General features: G+C 40.0%; 4 protein-coding genes and 1 non-coding gene across 7 annotated transcripts; 4 read left to right on the forward strand and 1 right to left on the reverse strand.

Moving 5' to 3' along the window:
- The first annotated feature begins 1,256 nt into the window (after positions 1-1,256).
- On the forward strand, positions 1,257-8,860 carry LOC111328680 (uncharacterized). Of its 3 annotated transcripts, none has more exons than XM_022933158.2 (6): positions 1,257-1,723; positions 2,248-2,340; positions 3,773-4,244; positions 4,839-5,041; positions 5,190-5,366; positions 6,101-8,860. In XM_022933158.2, exons 1-6 carry the CDS (start codon positions 1,654-1,656, stop codon positions 6,403-6,405), a joined length of 1,320 nt encoding a protein of 439 aa, XP_022788893.2. In that variant the 5' UTR covers positions 1,257-1,653; the 3' UTR covers positions 6,406-8,860. The 3 variants fall into 3 exon arrangements, with proteins under 3 accessions (XP_022788893.2, XP_022788894.2, XP_088584342.1); XM_022933159.2 differs by having other exon boundaries at positions 2,272-2,340; XM_088728216.1 differs by lacking the exons at positions 1,257-1,723; positions 2,248-2,340 and adding an exon at positions 2,900-3,526.
- A 1,069-nt stretch (positions 8,861-9,929) lies between these two features.
- On the forward strand, positions 9,930-14,691 carry LOC111328714 (zinc transporter ZIP12-like). Its single transcript, XM_022933199.2, has 6 exons — positions 9,930-10,158; positions 11,453-11,622; positions 11,937-12,065; positions 12,156-12,411; positions 13,012-13,199; positions 13,654-14,691. The coding sequence occupies exons 1-6, from the start codon at positions 10,143-10,145 to the stop codon at positions 13,798-13,800; spliced, it is 906 nt and encodes a 301-aa protein (XP_022788934.2). The 5' UTR covers positions 9,930-10,142; the 3' UTR covers positions 13,801-14,691.
- A 593-nt stretch (positions 14,692-15,284) lies between these two features.
- LOC111328731 (zinc transporter ZIP12-like) lies at positions 15,285-20,771 on the forward strand. Its single transcript, XM_022933219.2, has 6 exons — positions 15,285-15,962; positions 17,460-17,629; positions 17,939-18,067; positions 18,158-18,413; positions 19,007-19,194; positions 20,459-20,771. Exons 1-6 carry the CDS (start codon positions 15,947-15,949, stop codon positions 20,600-20,602), a joined length of 903 nt encoding a protein of 300 aa, XP_022788954.2. The 5' UTR covers positions 15,285-15,946; the 3' UTR covers positions 20,603-20,771.
- A 1,113-nt stretch (positions 20,772-21,884) lies between these two features.
- Positions 21,885-24,745, reverse strand: LOC111328721 (uncharacterized). Its single transcript, XM_022933207.2, has 4 exons — positions 23,463-24,745; positions 22,635-23,184; positions 22,415-22,559; positions 21,885-22,036 (listed from the first exon to the last, which is right to left on the reverse strand). The coding sequence occupies exons 1-4, from the start codon at positions 24,428-24,430 to the stop codon at positions 21,885-21,887; spliced, it is 1,815 nt and encodes a 604-aa protein (XP_022788942.2). The 5' UTR covers positions 24,431-24,745.
- A 364-nt stretch (positions 24,746-25,109) lies between these two features.
- Positions 25,110-25,181, forward strand: Trnat-cgu (transfer RNA threonine (anticodon CGU)). Its single transcript has one exon. It is a non-coding gene; the product is annotated as a tRNA-Thr (tRNA).
- The last annotated feature ends 559 nt before the right edge of the window (positions 25,182-25,740 follow it).

The following is a 25,740-nucleotide window of genomic DNA, read 5'->3' on the forward strand; positions in this document are numbered from 1 at the left end:
AAACACATATCACCTGCTTGATGCAAATATTTATATTACGAAGTGCGTTAAATATGAAGATACTAGTTAAATTGTTCTTGAAACAAAACTTAGTTTTAGATTTCAGAGAAGTTTTTGCAAGGGCCCAGGAGCGCAATGAATACTTGCCACTTAAACTATATGTTCTGTTGACGTTTGCATCAGAGACGAAATCTTGGTGTGAAAAGGTTTATTGGCTGTTAACCTCTGTCGTCTAAATTCTCGAAGTTCCCAAAATCTTAAATTCAGTCGGTAAATCCAGGATCAGAAACTCAGTTCGTAATATATATAGTGTAAGGCAACTTTGATGTTGACATGATTTTTACCAATTGTGATTTTTCAATTAGATTGAAATTCGTCAAAAAAGTTATCGAACGGACTAAGGACAATCCAGATTTTCCACACGGAATCTTGGTTCATAAGAGTGGTCAATAGTTAACTGGTTAAGAGACAAAATCCAATTCGTGTTCAGTTTTAAAATTTTGTATTCAACCAAGTTATCTAGCACAGATAACAGCCATGAACTGAGCTTAATTTCCCTCACTTGCCAAGGGGGAATACCAGAAAGCAACAAGTTACTCGTGTCAGGTAGTCAACAACACTACCGGCTGAAAGACGCACTATGCAGTGGGGAAACATCGTGAGTTTACGGCTTATCTTTCGAGGAACCTCAGTCGGTTCCTTTTCCAATATTGATCAATGAGAAAGTGGATTGAATATCTCTAAAACAAGAGCGACTTTCGACGGTGATTTCATCCATGTAGTATTGGCACTGAACCCACGCTGCCACTGATCTCTTCTAGTGTTGTTCAATTAATTCTGACCTTATCGCAGTGAACACATGGGGCCTGCTCACTGTTTATACTTGTTACTGTCGGCCACCTGTAACTTTACACACTGGCTTGCCGCTCGAGACCGTAACAACTGCTAAAAACGGGTCGAGCGCGGGATATTCAAGAACCGGCCGATCATACCGGTAGATATTGAGATCTCCGCACCTCAGAGGATCTCTCGAGGTCGTCGGCAGGAAGTTGATTCCAACTTTTTTTAGAATAAGAATTACTTATTGAAATAAAAGGAAATAGATGGCGCCAATGGGGAGAAATTGAAATTGGAGAGTCGGTTATACTGGGAGCATGACTCTAACCGTAAGACATTCAATTTTATGACCTAACCGTACACCTGGTTGTGACGTAATTGTTAACTTATTCAGTCCGCTTAGTCAGACGAACCGAAACTTCTCCAAACAGCTAGCGGTGTAACATCAACATTCTACGACCACTGTCGATAATCTCGATAAATTGTGGAAAATTATTTTTCCCACGGTCAGAATTAGAAATTTTGCTAGAGTTCTCATAAACATCTGCAAGCCATAATCCTAGCTCGCGCTTTCAGGTTTGTTTTGAACGCCAGACTGTTCCCGCGCATGCGCAAATCGAAGGATATCAGTTACGCGTTGTTAATGGTGATACCTGAAGAGGGCTGAGAGTATCAGAGACGCAAATGGAGACAGGGCTAATCGGTTGATAACGTCATTTGAGGCAAGGAAGGAGGGATTCCTCCTTAAGTTGCCTTAAACTCGATGAGCAGTGGAGTTGGTTTGAAGGAGAAAGAACACGTCCGAGTCGAGGGGATATGCCAAAATCCTTCCTTGTGAAAAAACCCTCTCGCACCAAGAGGAAGCTAGCCGAGGAGATACACCAGGGTAGGTACCCGTACTGTTATACCAACACACCAGGATCTACTTGGCTTCTCAAGATTAAAGGTCAATCATGTTTTTAAGCTAAGAAACTCTAAGCCTTTCCATTAATAGGGCTTTTGCTTGTGCAGGATCATTTCTAGTGCAATTTTGTCCATTTTTAAAACATTTTCTTCGAATTGTTTTAATTTTCTGTTGAGGCGTAAGTCTGCGGTTCGCTGGGTCAGCGCAAGTCACGCGTACTAAAAAAGATCTAGTATATCTGAATAAAAGGTAAAATTGTTTTTCTGATCAATCGCTTTCTTTTAAATCAGTTTCTCGGCCAAAAAGAAGAATCTTTTCTTTCGCGATTTAGGCTTCGGAGCGCTCAAATTTCCTTGATTTCCAAGCGCTGATTACTTCAGTGACAGAGTATGCAAAAGTAGTGAAATCACAGCCGGGTGTAAATAATTCAACTTTGCGTTTAGATTTCTAAAACTCTTTAAAACGAAGTTCTTTGAGTAACATAACTTTATTGACTCATTTTGCAGAAAGATTTCTCTTTTGTCTGTCAGAAAATGAAGTGTTATCCGACATTGCCGAGGAAGGAGAGAAAGAGACAAATCCAGGCCCAGCAGGCACCGGTAAGTGTTGGTAAACGTTGTTGACACGACCACCTGTAAAGCCCTGGACTTCAGTTAGGCAATTAGGAAAAATCTTTACGGTCTGAAAATCACAAGTAATCCAAACTAAAGTTCCTAGCCTCCAGATTTTTGACACGATTCTAGTCAGTAAACTTGTCCAAACTAATTGAAGCCGACCAAAATGCTAAACTTTGAATAAAAATTGACTCTCGTTGAGGCAATGAGGGTTCTTTCTGGGGGGATTCGAGCATAATGTTAGGCTAAGCACACTTTGTTCAAAGGACTTAGATAGAGAAATAAAATATTGTAGGATAGAGATTAAGTGCGAGGATAATCCAATTTTTTAACACATTATCTTCTGAAACAAAACCTTTCATTACGCAGCAACAAATGTTTGGATTTTTCCAATATTGGGTGAAGTGATCAAGGTTATACTATCAAATGGTGATCACAGAGCGAGTATTGTTCTCTTATTATCTTCGCCAAGTGAAAGATCGAATTAATTGAAATTATTAAAAGGCTCACATTAGAACCTTGAAATTTTCACAAATATCGTTTGTCTATAATTTTTTTTAAAAAAAGGTTCTATGTAGCTCGAAAGTTAATTGTGTTATTCGAAGCAGTAAAATTAAGCCCGCATCACGTCATCACACGCTCAAACACTCCAAGAGGAAAGAATTGAGGTAAGACAGCTAATGGTGTCATATGATAAATTCGATCCACTTCCAAAAAAAAAATGCAAAGAAACCAACCAACATTAGTGTGCGGTTTTCTATTTTAAAATTTCTCAAGCCATCAGATTCCACTTAAGATTTCCATGAGATACAGACTCGACTTTTTCTGGTGGACATTTATCCAGAAGCCTTTAGATCGAGTTGACCCGGTTTAGCTTTTGAATCATTCAGGTTCTGGGTTAGCAGGTTTAGCTAGTGAAAAACAAATCTTTTTATAGAAATCAAACGACTTTTCAGCTAAAATTTTGCAAGAGGCAGCTCTGTAGTCGAATTTGCGATTAGGGCAAAGGTACAAAACATAAGACTCACAAAGTTATAAGGATCGTGTGGCTTCGTTGTCGAAAGTATTTTCAATTGAAGATTAAACTTCATTGGGACAAAACGCAGTTTTATTGGCTTTAATCACTGAGATACTTTAAAAGGAGGACAGGTCATGGAAAGGCAGAACACGTGTAAGAGCTCTCTCTTGCTATTATTTCGATATACTTTTTTCCAATAAAGAGGGTAAGTTTCCAAAGAATCTGTTCTGTTGCGTCGCTGGAAGGTAGTATAAGATAATATGGTGTTATCAGCTAAATTGATTGTAAATTGGCCATCGTAAAGAGTTTCTAAGGAAGGGCGAATGTAGGAATTGTGGGTTGTTTGAGTCAATATTTATTCAATAGTTTTTAGTTCAATAGTTTAATTATTTTTTTCAGGCGATGTGGCCATTCAGTGTAATCTGGAAGCCAACGCAAACTCTCACGCTCCACGCACCAATCATGGGAGGAATCAGCCGATGCCTTTTACCGCGCTTGACACGCGCGGATTACACACGCTTGCGGAGCTGTGCTTACGGCGGGCGGATTACGAGTTTTGTACCCAGAACGTTACTGTAGACCACGGGAAGACCAATGATGGCGACTTGCGTGAGACGGAACTGAGTAAAAGTGAGACTTTTAAGGATCCTCGTAAAGTGCATGACGCGAAGTTTAAACGGCGTGAAAGCGACAGTTTAACAAGTTTAAAAAGAGAACAGGTCAATGTTGAAGAAAATGAAACAGCCGAGGAAAAGTGCGAAGATCTAAAGGAGAGAAAAAGCAAAGCTATGAGACGGTCCATGAATCCCGTGAATGAAAACAAATCAACGAGACTTCATAAACTCGAGGAGGAGCTAGAAAAGATGTTACAGTGAGTTCTTTTGAAAAGACTTCTTTCTCTTTCACCCGAGAGCCATTTTTTCATCCCTGTGCGAGTGGACAAATAAAATATGTTTTGTCGATTATTTTTGTCATGCATCTGACACCAAGTGTACTAGTCTTTGACCAAACCCTCATCAGTTTAATCGTTTGCGGTTTGATTATTTTTACAATTTGCGTTAGTATTCATACAAATACTTTGTTTTAGGACGTACCGAATACGTCCTTATGGCATATGAGTAATCTGGTACAGGACTTACTCAGTATGTCCATAACGAAATGAAGGGGTTAATGTTACCTCCTCTAGCGTTAAACCGTTATGATAAATTCAACCCACCTTTTCTAGATACGACAAAAAAAACATCTTCAATTCATCAAAATTTTTATTAGCCTTGTAAAGAAAAGTAAGCTATCTTATGAATATGAACTTTACTATCTCTAAATCTAAGTCTATCTTTGGGTTTGAATTTTTGAACTGTTCCAGTTATTATGTTATATTTATATATATAAATTGGTTGATAATCACTGCACCCATAACTGCCCTCAGGAGTCAGCATACTCAGCCAATTAATTATGTCACGTTTAGGGGAAAAGAAGAAATCACTGGGCGAGAAATCAGAGATTTTATGGAAAACAACAAGGCTCTGGAAAAAGAATTGATTGAGGAGACTGGCGTGTCTCAGATAGAGATCACAAAATACATGCAAGAAAGCGTTCACCTGAAAGAAGACAAACGGACAAAATTGTTCAGGTGGTACCTTGAGAAAAAGCTTAGCAGAATGGAATCAGGTAAGTGCAGCAAAACATGGTGCAGACTAAAATTTTACGGGCTATGGATAACGTAAAACCAGTAATAATCAACCACTGTATTGTATTGTATTGTTCACGTTATTTCTTAAAATCTTACGATTGATGATTCTCTCCTCTTGATTTCAAGATGACGAGAGTTATACGTGCTATAAATGCGGTAAGATCTTTGCATACGAGAGTTATCTGGAGCGCCATGTTAAGTACGTTTGTCCTGACAAGACTGGTCGCACATGGAAGTGTTCCTACTGCAGTAAAGCATTTCAGTACCCTTGTTATCTGAGGAGGCATATGAGATCACACACAGGTAAATACTATGTACTTACTCACCGAGTGGGAGGGCCGGAAGGGAAATATTTGGCTCGAGAACCGACGTACAGACCGAGGGCAGCGACAGCCTTACATTTTCCCTTTTTATTTCCCTCTTACCTTGTCTTCCTTTTCTTCTTCAACTCGCATCTCGTGGGACCGCGCGCCTTTTCCCATCGCTTACGGCCCTCAACTGAAACGGGGATTTTTGCATAGCGTTTTGGAACTAACAATGACAATAACATTGCTCCTGAAATGTTCAAAGAATATTTTGTCAAGTTATCACATAATCATTGTTCACACCGAATCTGCTAAGAAAGGGTGCTTTTATTCTGGGGCACAAGCTTCCAATAATTTACCACCAAACCTGAAAGAACTTGAATCCCTAAAACGAAGCTTAAGGATTTTCTATGTAATTAACTTTTAACTTTACTTTTGATACTTCTTCTATGTATATACTTTCCTATAGTTCTTATCTTATTGTGTATATTTTAATAGTTTTTAGGACTTTTATTATTCTTTGCTATTTTATGTTTCTCAGGGCACCTATGGATAACAGCTTCTGCTGACGGGTTTACCCTGGTTAAATATGTTATTATTATTATTATTATTATTATTATTATTATTATTATTATTATTACTATTATTACTATTACTATTATTATTATTATGATACGCAAACACTCTTTGGTCTCGATAAAATACGTCTTGACTGTTGCCTTTGCATTGTAGGCGAGAGTCCTTACAAGTGCACGCAGTGTTCGCGAGCATTTGTTCGTTCTACAGACCTTCAAAGACATTTGCGAAATCACACCGGTGAAAAGCCCTATAAATGCCAAGAGTGCTCGAGAGCATTCGCACGCTCCACGGATCTAAAGCGACACATGCGCACTCACACAGGAGAGAAACCCTACAAATGCTGGCAATGTTCCAAAGCGTTCTCTCAGTCTGGAAGTTTGCAGACTCATTTACACACGCATTATAAAGAGTCTTTGCAAATGAAGGGAGTCATACCAGACAAAACAAAAAGAACTTAACAACTGACGCAGGAGCTCCAACATTACGACAAAAGGCGTTGCGATTTTGTTGGCGGGAGCGGAAATTAGAGTGTTGGCAAGCATAACAACATCAGTTGCATAAGACCAAAATATCAGACTTGTCGGGCAACAAGCGTGATATTACCCAATAAGTGCGCTTCTTCATTTGAAGGATCCATGTTGAAGCTATCGATATATTTTCTCTCCATCAGAAAGATAAATTTTTTTTTCACTTCGTCTGAGTCACATTTTGCGAACGAATACATGCTTGCTGAATCGCTTCTGGAAGCCAATCCAAGTGTCTTCAAGTTTGATAAAGATTTTCTTGTGTTTTAAACGCTGGACGAGCTTTACCTGAAACCGAAACTGCCGACTTTAAACCGTATTTGGTTTTACAGAGGTTCACACTCCCAAATAGATCATTGCACATCATCAACGATGCATTTGTGCTCTAATAAGCAAAGATTCAACACTTGGTAAATTCAATTTTCTGCAAGAAATTTAGTGCCACCACAAAGCATTATAGGGCTGGGCTTAAATGGCAAGGATGACGTTACACCGAAATTTGGGGATTTTTGGGATTTATTGCAGAGGAAATTACTCTCGGGTAATTTCTGTTTCTATTTGCTTTTTTTACGTTGCTTTTTTACTCGTTACATCGCCCAAGATGGACGCTAATAACACAGAAAAACATAAGGCTTAAAGAGAAAAGAAAAGAAAAGAAAAGCACATGTATATTTTCGGAAACTTTTGCTAGGATAAAATATTTAGTTTTGTGTATACTTTTGCTCGGGAAAACTATTTTTATTTTCTTTGCTTAACTTTTTGAGAAAGTAGAGGATCTACTTGCATAGCTCTCGAAAAGGCTTTTACCAAAATTTATAGTGTTGATCCGATATTTGTCACACGGAGTATGCAATGTAAAAGGAACATCAACAACAGCTTCGCATAAACATCCATCATCACATTCGGTAGAGAAAATGGACAACACATCATAAATACAGGTCACAGATAGTTAAGCCACAGTCTTCAAGATGGTTGTAAAAGAACGAAAGCTAGGCTGTTTGGAAATGAAACACTCAAAAGATCTCTTTACACGACCATAGAATTCCGACATGATCATTATCACTTGACTCGTTGCATTGGCAATTTTTTCAACAGCCACCCGAAATCCCCGATTTTGCCAGTCGCACCCTTGAAGAAACGTGATTTGGTGTATAGGTTTTACCAGAGACTTTCCATATGAATATACATCCAAAATTCTCGCCAGCTTTCTTTGGGACGCCCTTTCAGTTTGCACAGTTAAGGCAAGTTAGGGATCAATTTCGTTCTCTGAGAAACCGCACACCCCTCCCCTAAGGTTGGGTTAATGTTGGGCAGGGGAGGGGAAGGGTAGGTGCGCAGTTGCTCAGTACTGACGAAGCTTCAGTCCTACATTTTACTTATTGTCTGTTTTCCTCTATTCGTTTCTATTCACATGAAGGATTATGTGCGAAATTCTTTCTTTGCAGCAAAGTCCCAAATAATTTTGTCGAATGTTGTAGATAGCTTCACTACCTTTAGGCCATTTCCAAATTACCTTTGACCTCTTTTTCAAAACGAGTCCTGGTGCTCAACCATTCTTGTGAAAATGAGTTTAATTTGCATGTGAATGATAACTTATAATGATTTGAAAGAATGAGCACCAGGACTCGTTTTGAAAAAGAGGCTATAGGTAATTCGGAATTGGGCTATTCAATTGATTTATTTTGTAACTTCCCTGTATATATGTTCCGAGAAAGAAATCACTTTCTTTCTCGTATCATAATCTCTTTAATTGAGTTATACTTTTGCTATACAGCTTTTATCAATAGCTGATGTATATAGAGTACTGTAGGTTATTCAAGCTTCAATTTTAATGTTCTGTGATTGTCGATTTTAATTCTAGTTTTCAATTTATAATCATAATAATCAATGTCTTCTTATTTTTAACGGTAAAAATAAGACAATATTTGTTAGTCCTTATGGAAGTGTCAAGTTTGTTACTGCCTTCTTTGACAAAGCCAATTAATTTTTGCGATCAGTTTGATTTCTGTCGTATTAAATAAAGCTGGCTACTTTACAAAATTTTTTTTCAATGAAAATTGATTCCAAACATATTTTTTTCAAAAGTAAATATCCCAGCAGTTTACTTCTCTTTTTCATTAAAAGAAAAGACTGTTTTACCCATTTACCCATGTTTCTGTCTACCCTTTTACTATTTAATATTGTAAACGTTTATCATCATATATAGCAGATATTAGCTTCTAAGATAATAATTTCAATATCCTACGCAATCTAGTTTCCAGGGTCTCTATTCTTTCCTCCCGCAGAACCACGCGGGCATGTAGAAGGGAGACATGGAAACAAAGTTGTATTCCGGATTTCACCAGGGTACAGTGTACGTATGTTCATTAAAAAAATTATTTTAAGACGAGCTGGTCTCAATTTCATTCAATAAAAGCAAGATCTTGAGAACGACTGCAGCGACTTGTGACTGTAGTATCCTATCCTGTTGAGCGAGGAAATAATAAGAGAGGGGCCGGGGAGGAGGTTTTGGACTCGTTTCCACTCTCTCCCGTATTGATTCCACAACTATTAACTTCCCCCCTCTCTTGACAAATCTTACCCTACATTGCAAGTGGCCGCTTAGACCACACCTTGGCCAAACGTGCATCAGGAAAACTTTCGTCCAGGATTAATTAAAAATTATCGGGTTCAATTTCGTGTAAAGATAGAAACTTTTTAAAGAAATAATGACCAGTTTGTAGACCCCAAAAGAACCTCTTTCCCGCAGAAAACAGACAAACTGAATAATCAGTCGAAATCAAATGTCTTCGTACCATGGACAAAGAAAAACTGCACTTGCTAGGGAGGTGTGGTCGTGCACGAGCTGAAGCAGGTGTTAGCTCTTCTTTGTGGCTGATTGCCATGGTGACAGAAAAATTGCGCCAAACTTGAGTATCATTTTCGGCACCACCTGAAAGAAAATAATTTCCGACTAACCGGGGGGGTCAACAATTGGAAAGCAAACCCGCTTAAAACATCACCGCAGGTAACTGTTGGAAAAGTAAGTATGACGAACAAGGCCGCAAAAATAACGTTAGGTTACCTTTTCCAAGAATGCTTTCCGCAAGGTTTTCCAGGTGCACTGAAATCATCACAAGTTTGGGTGCCGTTTGGAATGATTAGCCTTTTGCCTCCTATTCTTCATCATAATTCATTTTGAAAGTAGAATTCGGTCAGTCAAAAAGTCAACTCCAGGAATATTCCACTCTTAAAAGGACTGTTAAAACCTGAATGGGATGTCTGAGATACGCGCATTGTATGTCCTGATTGCATCGCTATTTCTCGCAATGAGGGCTGAAACATATTAACCCGCAGGGTTTAGTTGGTGCGTATTTTTCTTAATTAATTTTCCGCAGGTATACTGCCGCGCACGTGTTTTTTAAGGCTGCTATTTTACCTGTTTCAGAGCAGGTGGCCTCAGTCACTGTGACCCCCTCCCGGCAAACAACACTTTGACACTACTAACACTTGACTTTGCTATCTGCTTTTCTATAGACTTCTATGTGTTATTATTTCTTCAGAGTTCTTCGCTACTAAATACATCCCCTTCTAATTAAACACGATTCGTTTTGCCTTCTTCGGGCGAAAAAAAAACCGAACATTCGAAACATCAGCATCGACCGAACGAACGGCTCTCGATCCATTACGAGATGTCCATTACGAGAGGTGAGCGTTGAAAGAAATCTTTCAATCAAAATGAGTTATTTGAGAATTTAAGTAGTTAATGAGGGATCGACGAGCCCGATATCATTAATATTGAAGTTTTAGATTTTAGATATAAAACGGTGCATCTTAAAGTCAATTGTGGATATTTGAACTCTTCCTTTCTGCTGTTTGATCTCCTCTGACTCTGCTAATTGCAACCGTTTTATGAACAGCATCTTACAAAAAACTACGACATGCTCTCCGTTTCACAGTCTAGTGGGGGAAGGAAATGTACCTTATTACTTATTATAGTTTGATCTGTCCTAATTCTGTTATGGTTGCAATCGTTGTATTAACAGTATCTTGCGAAAAATAAGCCATGCTCTCCGTTCGACCGTGTGCAGCGTAAACATAATTACCGGCTCTCCTCAAACAAAAAATTTGCCAATTTTACAGTAATTTTAGAATGTCTCGTAAACTGGGCGACTAATTGCTTCTTGAAAATGAAATGTAATAGATATGAAAGAAATACCATTAGTTGTATGATGGAAACATTTTTCAGGCCGCAGTATTCGCTCTTGAACTAGTGAATACGATTATTAAACCTACGTTTGCTCAAAGCTGAAAGAGCAAATGTCTCACATAAAATTTCACATTAGTTCAAATACAGCTGATATCGTGCTAATTGCATCGTTGTCACTTTGCTAAGACAAGTTGTCAAACAACCAAGAAAGCTGTGTCAATATAATAGACTCATTTCCACGACAAAGGTTTAATTTGCTCTTTAAGACACATTCTTCCCGCCATTGTAAGAGAGATCAAAGAGTTGGTTTTTTCTGAGACACAACTTTAGTATAAAATACGCCAAATGATGTGATTTGTACTTTCTTTCTCTCGCTCATGTCTCCCCGAGGGTTTCTTTTTTTCCTCCTAATTTCTAGACTAAGGTACACCGTGTGTCAGGTATATCCTTCCAGACCTATTCTGACCTTTTTATGAAGGACTTTTGCGACTGCTTTCCCTAAAACCTTAGCTGCTGCCTCAGTTTAAGAAATTTACAGACTACAGACGCTTCAAAGAACTTAAAGGTCGCATTTTGGCGAGTGTTAGCGGAAAAACTAAATGGATCCTCAATCCACCCCCCTTAAATCACATTTAATTCCCCCCCCAAATAAAATCCTCCACCCCCTTCATCCAGGGATTAAATAATGACAGGTCTCTTAGGCAGTATGGTGTTATTGAAGTATTAAGACTTCAGGCCTCACTCATTAACTAACCTTGTAATAGGTAATAACTTTGATATTCTTGCCGTCAGTTATTCTTCAGGGATGCGGAGCAGAAACTGTCATTTTCTTCTTATCTGTACTGTCATCAGCCGTCATATCCCCCGTCAGTGGTAAATATTGCGATCACGTGATCACAATGCTCATCGCTCTTGGAGCTGCTTGTCTCACCGGCGACGCGATCTTTCACCTCTTACCGCACGTAAGTAAAACCAACAACTTAAGGAAATTGTGCTCATTCTGAAAGTGTTCAGGGGAATAGAGCTTGTTTTTCAAATGAGATTCTTAAAGCCAAAAGAGAAAGATAATAGGGTGGAATTAAAACGATTGAGGGTATCCTCGACAAAATAACGTTAGATTGCCTCAAGAGAGGGGAGTGAGCAAGTTGCTATAAGTCTCAGCTTTTCATTTGATTGGTTGAGGGGATGGCACAGAGTGGAGTAAGAAAAAACACATGCAATTCTTGATTACCTCTGGCATTCAACTTCAGCAGCACTCCAATCTTAAATTCTTTAGGCATTACATCACCACGACGAAGCTGGTACTACGGAATCTAATCACAGCGTACTTTTATGGCGTTCCTTCTTGGTTGTGTGCAGTATCTATTCCTTCTACCTGTTTCATCTCTTTTTTCAAGTCATGGAGGTAGGTAGAGCAAAATTGAGGTTGGCATGCTTCTCTGCTCTAGCTCTATTTACGTCATTCACTTTGACTGTCACGCAATCTCGTTTTTAGGGTGGTCACGCTCACTCTCATGTCACGTCACCTGATCCACGTGAGGGCAACGGCCTGCTAGAGGCAGAAATGAAAGGCAAGCGTAAGCAGTCTTCGGCCCGAATTAACAAAACTCTTATAGGAATGATGTTATTGGGTAAAGTACTACACACATCGTGCGATGGATTAGCTATAGGGGCAGCCTTCTCAAAATCGGCAGGGGATGGACTCAGTACGACTCTTGCTGTGTTATTTCATGAGATACCGCACGCAATAGGTAAGGAAGTGATCAATACTATATCAATCTTTTATGCTAAACGAGCTCAGCCTCACTATAGTTCTCAGTTCCAACGCTTTTTTTTAGGTTTTGCGCCCTTGGGTTGAAAACTCTTGTCTCGCGTGCACGTAGCGAATATACGTAATGGACAAATTGTAAAGAAGTGACATGTGTGATTTTGTCGAGAACAAAAGAACTTGAAATAATCATAACTTGCATGAAATACCACCCAGATCTGCTCATTATCTCTCTAACCCCCGACGGTGATGAGCATTTTACTTCTTACAACACCATCATTCCTGAATCGAACATCATGACAATAAAAAAAGTTATCGCGAACTTAAGAAGCTCTTGATTGTTAAACAAATTCTCTTTGTCAGCACCTTAGAAAAAGTATATAGAACAGTATGGAGAATATGTATTCTGATGTTAGGGTGTAAAGGGCTAAGATCATTGTGATTTTCCGCAGTAGCCAACGTCAACATGTGACATTGCGCAACTTTGTAACATCCTTTTTCTTGGGTTCTATCTATCTACTAAATTGTCACAAGCAGCAGCATTGCCGAAATATATATTTTTTGTTTTTCTGATTTCCTCCAGGTACTTTCGCCATCTTTATCTCGTCTGGTCTGTGTATCTGCAGGGCACTGGGTCTGTTATGTTTCTGTTACCTATGCTCATACGCGGGCGTACTTGTAGGAGCGACCCTGAGCACCAGTCCTAATCTAACGCCCTGGATATTTTCCGTTCTAGCAGGAATGTTTCTATATGTTGCACTGGCGGAGATGGTGAGTAGTGATAGCATATTCCCTGTTGATGAAATGGAATGACGCAATCTATAATGCCCGCGGTGCTTGCATGGCATTGCTCCTATGATGTAACATGATATGATCCCCAAGTCGAGACGCCAATGTCTTAGTGTAAAAAATCCAATTCAAGAAACTGGAACTAGCTTGAAAAGAACTTTTGCCAATTATGTTTACTTCGCGCCGTCACGAGCCTGGGACAAAGAATATCGCATTCTGAGTCCCCAACCAAGAAGGATCGAACCTCGAACTTTCGGGGAGACTCTACGGTGGGTCACGCGTTCCTCATACGTGTACTGCCAGATTTGGCAATGTCAAAAGTGTCATGCGCTTAAATAGAATAAGAAAGATCGTAAATTTTAAGTTTGGTATTGAGATAGAAGAAAATATTTTTGACTTTTGTGCTGCAAAGTCACGATGACAACTCCAATTTCAGGTTCCAGAGATGTTCACTAGCATAACATCAAGATCTGATGAACAACGGCAAGTTATATTTCTTCAAAACCTTGGACTTTTGATCGGATTTGCCATTATGATGACACTAGCTGCTTTTGAAGAAACGATAAGGACATCATTGCAGTAGTTAGCACTTAAAATGTTTGTTGTATTCATCCCTCGGCTTCCTTTTTTAACAGCAAAAGTTAAGTGCTGTTAAAGTCAGTCTGCAGAGACTGATTGCAGCGGAATCTTTTCGTAACCAGTTAGAAACAAATGACAATCAGAAACGACAGATGGTGGCGTCCTTTAAATCAATTTGAAAGGAAATCCTTGATTAGGTTCAGGTTCCTTTGGATTTTTCAGTCAGACTACACTTTTTCACTCTTCCATATGATTTTCAAGGTATGGGCTGATTCACTTCTCAACTCAAAGGTCAGAGAAAATATCAGAAACCTATATAATACACAGGCCACTTCAACTTTAAAGTCTTCGGGATAATCATAAACAACAACCCAGAGAGGATCAGGCCATGCGCAATACAATCTTCTCTCACAGTAGTTTAATCGCGTGATAGCGCTGATTAAGAGCATGGAAGCAGGCCCATGGAAGTACGCAGATAGGTTAGTTTTTTATTTGATTGGTAAAAATACATTGAAATATTTTCAAAGAAATCTACCCCTTTTGCAAAGAAGTTGACTTTTCAAAATCTCAGAGAGTGCAGTCTTTCTATCTGATAATCCTTGTACACTGATTTCGGTCTTGTCGTTGTAAAATGAAGCTTACAAGGGAGTTAAAACGAAAGAGAGTATATGTTCTTTTTCTACAAAAGGAAGTGGAAGACTTCTCTCTTGTTGCTCTCTAGTTCCCGGGGTCCCTATTCTTTCCTCCCGCAGAACCGCGCGGGCATGTACAAGATAGACATGGAAACGAAGTTGTATTCCGGATTTCACCTGGGTACAGTTTACGTATGTTCATTAAAAAAATTATTTTAAGACGAGCTGGTCTCAATTTCATTCAATAAAAGCAAGATCTTGAGAACGACTGCAGTGACTTGTGACTGTAGTATCCTATCCTGTTGAGCGAGGAAATAATGAGAGGGCCTGGGGAAGAGGTTTTGGACTCGCTCGCACTCTCTCTCGTATTGATTCCACAACTATTAACTTCCCCCCTCTCTTGACAAATCTTAGTTTGCATTGTAAGTGGCCGCTTAGACCACACCTTCGCCCAACGTGCATCAGCAAAACTTTCGTCCACGGTTACTTGAAAACTCTTGGGTTCAATAGTGTAAAAATGGAAATTTTTAAGGAAATGACGACCAGCTGGTAGACCTCAAAAGAGCCCTTTCCCGCAGAAAACAGACAAACTGAATAACCAGTCAAAATCAAATGTCTTCTTACCATGGACAAAGAAAACCTGCACGCGCTAGGGAGGCGTGATCGCGCACGAGTTGAAGCAGGTGTTAGCTCTTCTTTGTGGCTGATTGCCATGGTGACAATCGTGTCTAGAAAAATTGTGCCAAACTTGAGTATCATTTTCGGCACCACCTGAAAGAAAATAATTTCCGACTAACTGGGGGGTCAACAATTAGAAAGCAAACCCGCTTAAAACATCATCACAGGTAACTGTTGGAAAGGTAAGTATGACGAACTAGGTCGCAAAAGTAACGTTCTGTTACCTTTTCCTAGAATGCTTTCCGTAAGGTTTTCCAAGTACGCTAAAATATTATCACAAGTTTGGGTGCCGTTTGGAATGATTAGCCTTTTGTCTCCTCTTCTATATCAGAATCTATTTTGAAAGTAGTATTCGGTCAGTCAAAAAGTCAACTCCAGGACTATTTCACTCTAAAAAGGACTGTTAAAAGGTGAATGGAATATATGAGATACGCACAGCGTATGTCCTGATTGCATAGGTTAGTATTCGAGCTAAGACTAAATTAAACCAAGGTAAGCGCTCGTTATTTCTCGCAATGAGAGTTCCAACATGTTAGCCCGCGGGTTTGCCCGGTGCGAATTTTTCTTCATCTTCTGCAGGTATACTGCCGCGCACGTGTTATTCAAAGCTGCTATTTTACCTGTTTCAGAGCTGGTGGTTTCAGTCACTGTCACCCCTTCCCGGTAAAAAACACTTTGACACTGCCAACAGTTGACTTTGCTATCTGCTTTTCTATAGGCATTTATGTGGCACTATTTCTTCAGAGTTCTCCACTACTAAAAAGACGTCCCCTTCTAATTAAACACGAACATTCGAAACATCGGCATCAACCGAACGAACGGCTCTCGATCCACTTCGAGATGTCCATTACGAGAGGTGAGCGTTTAAAGAACTCTTTTAATCAAAATGAATTATTTGAGAATTTGAGTAGTTAATAAGGGATCGACGAGCCCGATATCATTGATTTTGAAGTTTTAGATTTTAGATATAAAACGGTGAGATAACCACTCATCTTAAAGTCAGTTGTTAATATTTGAACTCTTCCTTTCCGTTGTTTGATCTCATCTGACTCTGCTAATTGCGACCGTTGTATAAACAGCATCTTCCCAAAAACTACGACATGACATGCTCTCCGTTTCACAGTCTGGGGGGGGGGGGGGGGGGAAGGAAATACACCTTGTCACTTATTATGGTTTGATCTGTCCTAATTCTGCTATGGTTGCAATCTTTGTATTAACAGCATCTTGCTAAAATAAGCCATGCTCTCCGTTCGACCGTGTGCAGCGTAAACATAATTACCGGCCTTCCTTAAACAAAAAATTTGCGAATACAATGTCTCGCAAACTGGGCGACTAATTGATTCTTGAAAATGAAATGTAATAGATATGAAAAATAAATATTCCTAGTTGCACGATGGAAACATTTTTCGGGCCGCAGTATTCGCAGTTGAATTAGTGAATACTTTTATTAAACCTACGTTTGCTCAAAGCTGAAAGAGCAAGTGTCATACAAAAAATTTCACATTAATTCGAAGATAGCTGATATCGTGCTAATTGCACCGTCACTCATGTTGCTAAGACAGGTTGCCATACAATCAAGAAGGCTGTGTCAATATCATTTACTCATTTCTAAGACAAAAGTTTAATTTGCTCTTTAAGACACATTCTCCCCGCGATTGTAGGATAGATCACGGATGTGGTTTTTCTGAGAGACACAACTTCAGTATGAAATACTCCAAATGATATGATTTGTGTTTTCTTTCTCGCACTCGTCTCCTTGAGGGTTTTCTTTCTTTTTATCTTCATAATTTCTGGACTAAGATACACCGTGTGTCAGGTAGTACATCCTTTTACACGTATCCTGACCTTTTTTACGAGGACTTGTGCGACTGCTTTCCCTAAAACCTTAGATTCTACATCGATTTAAGAAATTTACGGACTGCATGCACTTAAAGAACTCAAGGTCACATTTTTGGCGAGGGTTAGGGGAAATACTAAATGGATCCTCAAAAGCAGGTCATTAATCATTGCTTCAAGCGGGGGGGGGGGGAGGGGGTGTTGGAATAGTTTGCTTGTGCCGCGATAAAAGTTGCCTGATCCTTCAGAAGGCTCTGTAATATCCTCGTGACCCCCCCTCTCCACATAGTAATCCATAAACCCCCCTTTATACTCCGTTGACGACGACTTATCCTCCCTTCGTCCCCCCCTAAAAATCATTTAATCCCCTCCCCCAACCCCTCCACCCATCTTCCTCCAGGAAATAAACAATGATAGGTCTCTTAGGCAGGATGGTGGTATTAAAGTCTTATGACTTCAGGCCTCAGTCATTAACTAATCTTGTAATTGGTAATAACTTCGATATTCTTGCCGTCAGCTATTTTTCAAGGATGCGGAGCAGAAACTGTCATTTTCTTCTTAACTGTACTGTCATCAGCCGTCATATTCCCCGCTATTGGTAAATATTGTGATCACGTGATCACAGTGCTCGTCGCTCTTGGAGCTGCTTGTCTCACCGGCGACGCGATCTTTCACCTCTTACCGCACGTAAGTAAAACTAACAACTCAAGGGAACTGTACTCATTCTGAAAGCGTTCATGGAAATAGAGCTTGTTTTTTAAATGAGATCCCTAAAGCCAAAAGAGAAAAAATCATAAGGGCGGACAAAACGATTGAGAGCATCCTCGACAAAATACCGTCAGATTGTGTCAAGAGGGGAGAGTGAGCAAGTTGCTGAGTCTCAGCTTTTCATTTGATTGGTTGAGGGGATGGCACAGAGTGGAGTAACAAAGCACGCGTGCAATTCTTGATTACCTCTGGCACTCAACTTCAGCACTCCAATCTTAAATTCTTTAGGCATTACATCACCACGACGACGTTGGCACTACGGAATCCAATCATAGCGTACTTTTATGGCGTTCCTTCTTGGTTTTGTGCAGTATTTATTTCTTCTACCTGTTTCATCTCTTTTTTCAAGTCATGGAGGTAGGTAGAGCAAAATTGAGGTTGGCCTGTTTGTCTGCTCTAGCTCTATTTACGTCAATTCTTCTGACGGTCACGCAATCTCGTTTTTAGGGTGTTCACGCTCACTCTCATGTCACGTTACCTGATCCACGTGAGGCCAAGGGCCTGCTAGAGGCAGAAACCAAAGGCAAGCGTAAGCAGTCTTCGGCCAAAATGAACAAAACTCTTATAGGAATGATGTTATTGGGTGAAGTACTACACACATCGTGCGATGGATTAGCTATAGGAGCAGCCTTCTCAAAATCGGCAGGGGATGGACTCAGTACGACTCTTGCTGTGTTATTTCATGAAGTACCGCACGCAGTAGGTAAGGAAGTGATCAATACCATATCAATATTTTATGCTAAGCGAGCTCAGCCTCACTATAGCTCTCAGTTCCCATGCCTTTTCTGTGGGTTTTGCGCCCCCGGGTTGAAAACTCTTACCGTCCCTGCACTTAGCGAAAATACGCATTAAAAAAGTGGCAGTGTAATTTTGTTGAGAACAAAAGACCTTGAAATAATCATAACTTGCATGGAATACCACCCAGATCTGCTCATTAACTCTTCAACCCCTGATAGTGATGAGCATGTTTTTTTTTTCAACAGCATCATTCCTGAATCAAACATTATGGTCATGGCAATAAAGGAAGTTATCGCGAATTTAAGAAGCTCTTGACTGTTAAACAAATTCTCTTTGTCAGCACCTTAGAAAAAGTATATAGAACAGTATGGAGAATATGCATTCTGATGTTAGAGTGTAAAGAGCTAAGATCACTGTGATTTTCTGAAGTTGCCAACGTCAACATGTGACATTGCACAACTTTAATTTGCAACCTCGTTTTCTTGGGTTCTATCTACTTAATTGTCAGAAGCAGCAGCATTGTCAATATATTTGTTTTTGTTTTTTGATTTCTTCCAGGTACTTTCGCCATCTTTATCTCGTCTGGTCTGTGTATCCGCAGGGCACTGGGTCTGTTATGTTTTTGTTACTTATGCGCATACGCGGGTGTACTGGTAGGAGCGACCCTGAGCACCAGTCCTAATCTAACGCCCTGGATATTTGCCGTTGTAGCAGGAATGTTTCTTTATGTTGCACTGGCGGAGATGGTGAGTAGTGATAGCATATTCCCTGTTGATGAAATGGAATGACGCAATCTATAATGCCCGCGGTGCATGCATGGCATTGCTTCTATGAAGTAACATGATACGAACCCCAAGTCGAGACACCAATGTTTTAGTGCAAAGAGTCAAATTCAAGAAATTGGAACTAGCTTGAAAAGAACTTTTGCCAATTATGTTTACTTCGCGTCGTCACGAGCTTGGGACAAAGAATAACGAATCCTGAGTCCCCAAGAGGAATCGAACCTCAGACTTTCGGGTTTCGGGCCCAATTGCCCCACCAATAAGCCAAAGAGACTCTACGGTGGGTCACGCGTTCCTCAATTCCCCCACCAATGAGCCAAAGAGACTCTACGGTGGGTCACGCGTTCCTCAATTGCCCTACCAATGAGCCAAAGAGACTCTACTGTGGGTCACGCGTTCCTCAATTGCCCCACCAATGAGCCAAAGAGACTCTACGGTGGGTCACGCCTTCCTCAATTGCTCTACCAATGAGTCAAAGAGACTCTACGGTGGGTCACGCGTTCCTGAATTGCCCCACCAATGAGCCAGAGAGACTCTACGGTGGGTCACTCGTTCCTCAATTGCCCCACCAATGAGCCAAAGAGACTCTACGGTGGGTCACGCGTTCCTCAATTGCTCTACCAATGAGCCAAAGAGACTCTACGGTGGGTCACGCGTTCCTCAATTGCTCTACCAATGAGCCAAAGAGACTCTACGGTGGGTCGCGCGTTCCTCAATTGCCCTACCAATGAGCCAAAGAGAGTCTACGGTGGGTCGCGCGTTCCTCAATTGCCCCACCAATGAGCCAAAGAGACTCTACGGTGGGCCACGCGTTCCTCAATTGCCCCTACCAATGAGCCACAGAGTCTCTACGGTGGGTCACGCGTTCCTCAATTGCCCTACTAATGAGCCAAAGAGACTCTACGGTGGGTCACGCGTTCCTCAGTTGCTCTACCAATGAGCCAAAGAGACTCTACGGTGAGTCACGCGTTCCTCAATTGCTCTACTAATGTGTCAAAGAGACTCTACGATGGGTCACGCGTTCCTCAACTGCTCTACCAATGAGCCAAAGAGACTCTACGGTGGGTCACGCGTTCCTCGTGCACGTACTACCAGGATAGGCAATGTCAAAAGTGTCATGCGCTTTAATAGAATCAGAAAGATAGCAAATTTTAAGTTCGGTATTGAGATAGAAGAAAATATTTTTCACTTTTGTGCTGTAAAGTCACGATGACAACTCCAATTTCAGGTTCCAGAGATGTTCACTAGCATAACATCAAGATCTGATGAACAACGGCAGGTGATCTTTCTACAAAACCTTGGACTTTTGATCGGATTTGCCATGATGATGACATTAGCTGCTTTTGAAGAAACGATAAGAACATTTTTGTAGTAGTTAGCACTTAAAATGTTTGTTGCAATTATCCCTCGGCTTCCTTTTTAAACAGCAAAAGTGAAGTGCTGCAGAGACTGATTCCGGCGGAATTTTCTTGTAACCAGTTAGAAACAAATGACAATCAGAAACAATATATGACGTTCTTAAAATGAATTTGAAAAGGATACCCTTAATTAGTCTTAGGTTCATTTGAACTTTTCAGTATGACTACACTTTTTCACTCTTCCCTTTGATTTTCAAGGTGTGGGGCTAATTCACCTCTCAACTCGAAGGTCAGAGAAAATATGACAAACCTTTGTAATACATAGGCCACTTCACTTTCAAAGTATGCGGGGTAATTATAAACAGCAACCTAGAGAGGATCAGGCCATGCGCAATACAATTTTCTCTCACAGTAGTTTAATCACGTGATAGCGCTGATTAAGAGCATGGAAGCTAGGCTTAGCCACAAGTTGCTCGGTAACTTTTGAGATTTTCGGCAACTTTGGGCTTTTTTAGGTTCTTTGAAGCCACTTTCTTCACGTTTTGAGCCACATTGGTCAGTTTTCGATAGACATTTATTCAATTTATTCTAAAATACAATAATTAGGGCCCCCCATGGGTTGATTTTTGTGATGCCTTATCACGAGGTCAGCGGTATCACGTTGCACGTTTTTCGAGATGGCGGACAATTACAGTGACTATTTGTTGATCAAGTGAAATGGAAAGAGCCTCTGATATTATCATTGGACTTTGACAAAAAAAGTGTTGATAAGAAGCAATGTGCGAATTTTTAATCTTTAACACCCACAAAAGGTACGAAAAGCAGAAAAATGTTGGCAACTTTTCGGCAACCTTTTGAAAAAAATAGCAACTTTTTGGCAACTTTTAGACACTTTTATCGGCAACTTTTTTGGGATTCATCGGCAACTTGTAGCTAGGCCTAATGGAAGCAGGCCAATGGAAATACGTAAATAGGCCAGTTTTTTATTTGATTGGTAAATATCAATTGAAATACTTCCAAAGAAGTCTACTGTTTTGCAAAGAAATTGACTTTCAAGAATCTCAGAGAGTGTAGTCTTTCTATCTGATATTCCTTGTACACTGATTTCGGTCTTATCGTTGTAAGATTAAGCTTACAAGGGAGTTAGAACGAAACGGAGTATTTGATCCTTTTCTACAAAAAGTTGTGACAGACTTCTCTCTTGTTTATTCGATGTCCACTTCTAACTTTTTTATCGCTATATATAAAGTCATTTTTTATCCTCAAGTAACTTCCTCTTTTATGAAATTGACAACTTCAAAATTCTGGAACATTCAAATCACGTGGCTTGGGATAAAACAGGCGAAACAGGTTTGGACTCTTCACACGTGCCACGTACATACCGCTGGATAGAATGCGATCCATCAAGTCCCAGGCGGCTAAATGATCTGCAGTGCCTTCGTTCAGTCCTGTAAAAAGAAAGAGGATTGTGAGAGATGAAAAGATCAACCGCTGCCGTTTCGATTCTCTATGACTGAATCCCCTTGTATTCCTGAACAAGAGCTAAAGCATATTTCTGTTGTCACAGAATCAAACGACAACGTCCAGTAAGAAAGGAATCAATAAGAACACGCAGTAAAAAAAATAGAAACTGCATAAAGCGCGGGAAAACGCCTATGACCAAGGTATGATCGACTTATAAGTCAGTTTAACATCTGATTCGTGAGAGGAAAGTCCCAGTTTTCTCGACAGATTGGAAAGCGTAAGTAGCAAAACCAATGAAATTCCGAATACTTTTAACTCCGTTATGAAAATTGTTCAAAATAACGAAAAACAACTTGTCTAACCTCCAAGCCGATTCCAGTCGCTCTTGTACATGCCAATCATCTGGTAACCATGGTCATCCCACGATCCATACGGTTCAGCAGGAAACGCCCCACATTTTAAGCTGAAAAGGATGGGCGCAAATGCCATCCTCCCTCCTATGCAGTGCTATAACGTAAATGAGCAAATAACATTTAGATCAAGTTAACAAGACTCAATAGACTTTGCTCCATTAAAGCTTACCTTTCGACAATTTTCAAAAATCTCCGGCGCCAAATCCATATATACATCAGTAGTTAGAACAATACTCTGAGCATCCCGCACCAGTCTTACTCCGGCATTAATGGCGCGCGTCCAAGAGAACTCCCCGTTCAATTTTTCAACCTTGTACTTCTGCAACGACGTGGTTTGCAGAGTCCTTTCGACGTCCAAGCCTAATTTTCCAGAGTGTATAACCACTAACTGAAAATCGACCTCTAGGCTTTCTTGCAAAATTTGTTCCGCTCTTTCAATAAAACGATGTAGCCGCTGACCTTCACAATCAACGGCGATAATCAAATGAACTGCAACTTCTTTCTTCCAGTCCAGACCCTTCGGATAACAAAGTTGCGCGTTCTTCCCTCGTGGGTTTTCACCTTGTTCGTTGTTTTGTAAATAGACATACTCTGCGACTCTCTCCGGGTAATCTAAAGCATCACAGCTTAATTCTATCTCTAGAAAGTAAAGAACAACATTGTTCTCTTCATTTGTTACCATACGCTCGAGGGTAAGAATTCTCTCGACGAGATACTTTCTGGAAAATTAAATGAAAAAAAAAATTTGCAAATGAGGTCTAATTAATTTAATTTTAGTCATAGGTTTAGTTCGGATGTTCCCCTCTCTATCAAAGAAAGTGAGGAGCAGCGGATCCTATCGACCGACTGACCCACTGATCCACTGACTGACTGACTTACTATTGATTGACTGACTGACTTAATGACTGATCGGCCGACTGACTTATTGACCGAGATGCTGCTGATAGAGGAGTTTTTTTTTTTTTATAATTTTTGAATTTGCAAGATTATAACTTACTTTGGGAAAATTTTTTCGAGTCCTGCCACAAAAAGATCTACCACCAACTTAGCTTCCTCATTTTCCTGCCATTTCCGGTCATCATTAGTTACTGTGATTATTTCTTGAATAGCTTTGTTTCCCTGCAAACGGCGCATACCCGGCTTAGTCGCGGTTGGAAGCGTATAGCTGCACGTGGAGAGCGTGCGTTCCACAGTACTGTCCGTGAGGAACGAGACGAGATAAGGCTTTGTAATTCCTAATTGACTATTTGATGAACCCTTCGAAGATGTAATTTGAGACACCGATTGCGATTCCACGGAATGTGAAATGTACTCGGATGTTATGACCTCCAAATAATGCTTCCCAGGTCGGATCCAATGCAGTTCCACAAAATCAGCCCCAGTGCCTTGCAGATGAATAATCTCCAGCGGGTATTTATTGCCCTTTTCGAGCAGAAAATCATCGGAAATCTGTGAATCGAAGCAAATTTCACCGACAGGAGCGCTGCCAACGCGATCACGTGTGGCCACGCTCGAGGCAATTTTTAAACTCCCTAAACTCTGATTTGCACCAAACCAGAACTCTGATCCATCATCAGAATACAGAACAAACTTGTAATAACCGGTTTCTGGTGGGTGTAGATAACCGAATACACGCTGGCCGTAGTTGCTTCGATTTAAATGAATCCTTGTGTTCGAAATGAAGTATAACTCGTCGAAGAACCGTGGAAAGAAAGGAGAGTTGAGTAAATTAAACAATTTTCCGCCACAAACGTTTGACCAAACTTGAACTGGTAATTTCCCCATGATATTCTTAGCGTCATCCGGCAGTGATGGAGAGTTTGATGAAACCTCTCTTTGCCACAACTCGCCTGTTTCGTGCTTATTTGAGACATGGTTGTAAATCAACACTAAAGCCAGAACGGAAAGAATGCTGCTGATATGATCCAGAAGTCGGAACACACTTCTCATACTCGAAGATCTCATTGTTTTAAAATTTACGGAACGTTGGGCAAGAGTTCTACTTGAGATTTTAGACTACGTGACGTGGGAAAAGATTGAAAGAATAATTTCTCCAACTATTGATCTTCCCAAATACGGCGATTATTACTTTGTAACAATGGTGACCCTTGGCAAATCGCATCACTTACAGTTGAACGTGGAATCGGAAATAATTATTTCGTCGTCCGATGATAATAATGTTGTTTTGCAAGCAGTTGAAATTTTGCCTGTGCTGTTGTCAGTTGTTCACATAGAAACGGGAAGTTTTTAGTAAGAATGCGTAACCGCATAGTTCAAATGTTTACCTGCGGAAAATAAAAACACGTAAGCAATACTCAAAATATATGTCGAAAAATATAACTAGATTCAAATAGCATTCATAAAAATAATTTCCTGTAGAAAAAGATTTCTATAAATGTAATTCATAAGTTATATAAGATAGTTCTATGTCGGTGATCAACGTCGTCTCAAGAGCCACGTAATTGTATAATGCTATTTGATAGACCAGTAAATTGATTCATATTCTACGGCGATTAAGAGGATGGCTGGTTTGTTCGACTTTTAATTTTTCAAATTTTATTGAAAAATTCAAATAAGAATGATGATAAAGCACTTGAGGACCAAGGATATAGATCTCTGAAAAAAGCTAAGCGTTTATCGTGTAGCCCTGTTAGCTCAGTGGCAGAGCACTGGTCTCGTAAACCAGGGGTCGGGAGTTCGATCCTCCTACAGGGCTGTTTTTTTCTCCTAGAACTATTCATATAGCACATTTTTGATTAGGCCACCTGATCCTAAACACCATCTCCCGTGCTGATATTATCTCCTTCATGGTAATGAAATCATTAAAAACATTTTCTTGGTCCTGTAACTTGATATGTTGAAAGAACGCTGACCAATCTCACATCAACCTTATAATTACAATGTTGGAATCAGAATTTCGACTCAAGATAGTTTCTTTTTCTTTAATAAACTTTTTCATTGACTAACGTCTATCTATGCCTTTTCAAAGGCAATACTGTAACAACAAATCCAAAATAAATTTCCAGTTTGAACATTAAATTCACCATTATTGCCTTTTCTTTGAATTGGGCCGAGAAAACTCCTTTTTTTTAACCTCAGTGAAGTTTCTGTAATCAATTTCAGGCCATTGATATGCATTAAAGATCCTTGAATATAATTTAAAGGTTTTAAAAAGTTCATCTATTTAAAAGTATTTAGGTCATAAACTTTTACCGACACAAAAATAGGTCACAGATCTATTTTATTCCCCTCCCCCCCCCTGCCTCAAGTATACT

The sequence above is a fragment of the Stylophora pistillata genome, chromosome 7, assembly GCF_964205215.1.
Source record: "Stylophora pistillata chromosome 7, jaStyPist1.2, whole genome shotgun sequence".
Classification (NCBI taxonomy): Eukaryota; Metazoa; Cnidaria; class Anthozoa; order Scleractinia; family Pocilloporidae; genus Stylophora; species Stylophora pistillata.

Excerpts from the sequence above, each read along its gene's own strand:
- LOC111328680 (XM_022933158.2), top strand. The coding sequence starts at position 1,654 with ATGCCAAAATCCTTCCTTGTGAAAAAACCCTCTCGCACCAAGAGGAAG. Across the intron at positions 2,341-3,772 it reads TCCAGGCCCAGCAGGCACCG|GCGATGTGGCCATTCAGTGT; the intron begins GTAAGTGTTGGT and ends TATTTTTTTCAG. Across the intron at positions 5,367-6,100 it reads GCATATGAGATCACACACAG|GCGAGAGTCCTTACAAGTGC; the intron begins GTAAATACTATG and ends TTTGCATTGTAG.
- LOC111328721 (XM_022933207.2), bottom strand. The coding sequence starts at position 24,430 with ATGAGATCTTCGAGTATGAGAAGTGTGTTCCGACTTCTGGATCATATC. Across the intron at positions 23,185-23,462 it reads CTCGAAAAAATTTTCCCAAA|AAAGTATCTCGTCGAGAGAA; the intron begins GTAAGTTATAAT and ends TTAATTTTCCAG. Across the intron at positions 22,037-22,414 it reads CGACTGGAATCGGCTTGGAG|GACTGAACGAAGGCACTGCA; the intron begins GTTAGACAAGTT and ends TTCTTTTTACAG.
- LOC111328714 (XM_022933199.2), top strand. Across the intron at positions 11,623-11,936 it reads TCTTTCACCTCTTACCGCAC|GCATTACATCACCACGACGA; the intron begins GTAAGTAAAACC and ends TAAATTCTTTAG. Across the intron at positions 12,066-12,155 it reads TCTTTTTTCAAGTCATGGAG|GGTGGTCACGCTCACTCTCA; the intron begins GTAGGTAGAGCA and ends TCTCGTTTTTAG.
- LOC111328731 (XM_022933219.2), top strand. Across the intron at positions 18,414-19,006 it reads TGAAGTACCGCACGCAGTAG|GTACTTTCGCCATCTTTATC; the intron begins GTAAGGAAGTGA and ends GATTTCTTCCAG. Across the intron at positions 19,195-20,458 it reads ATGTTGCACTGGCGGAGATG|GTTCCAGAGATGTTCACTAG; the intron begins GTGAGTAGTGAT and ends CTCCAATTTCAG.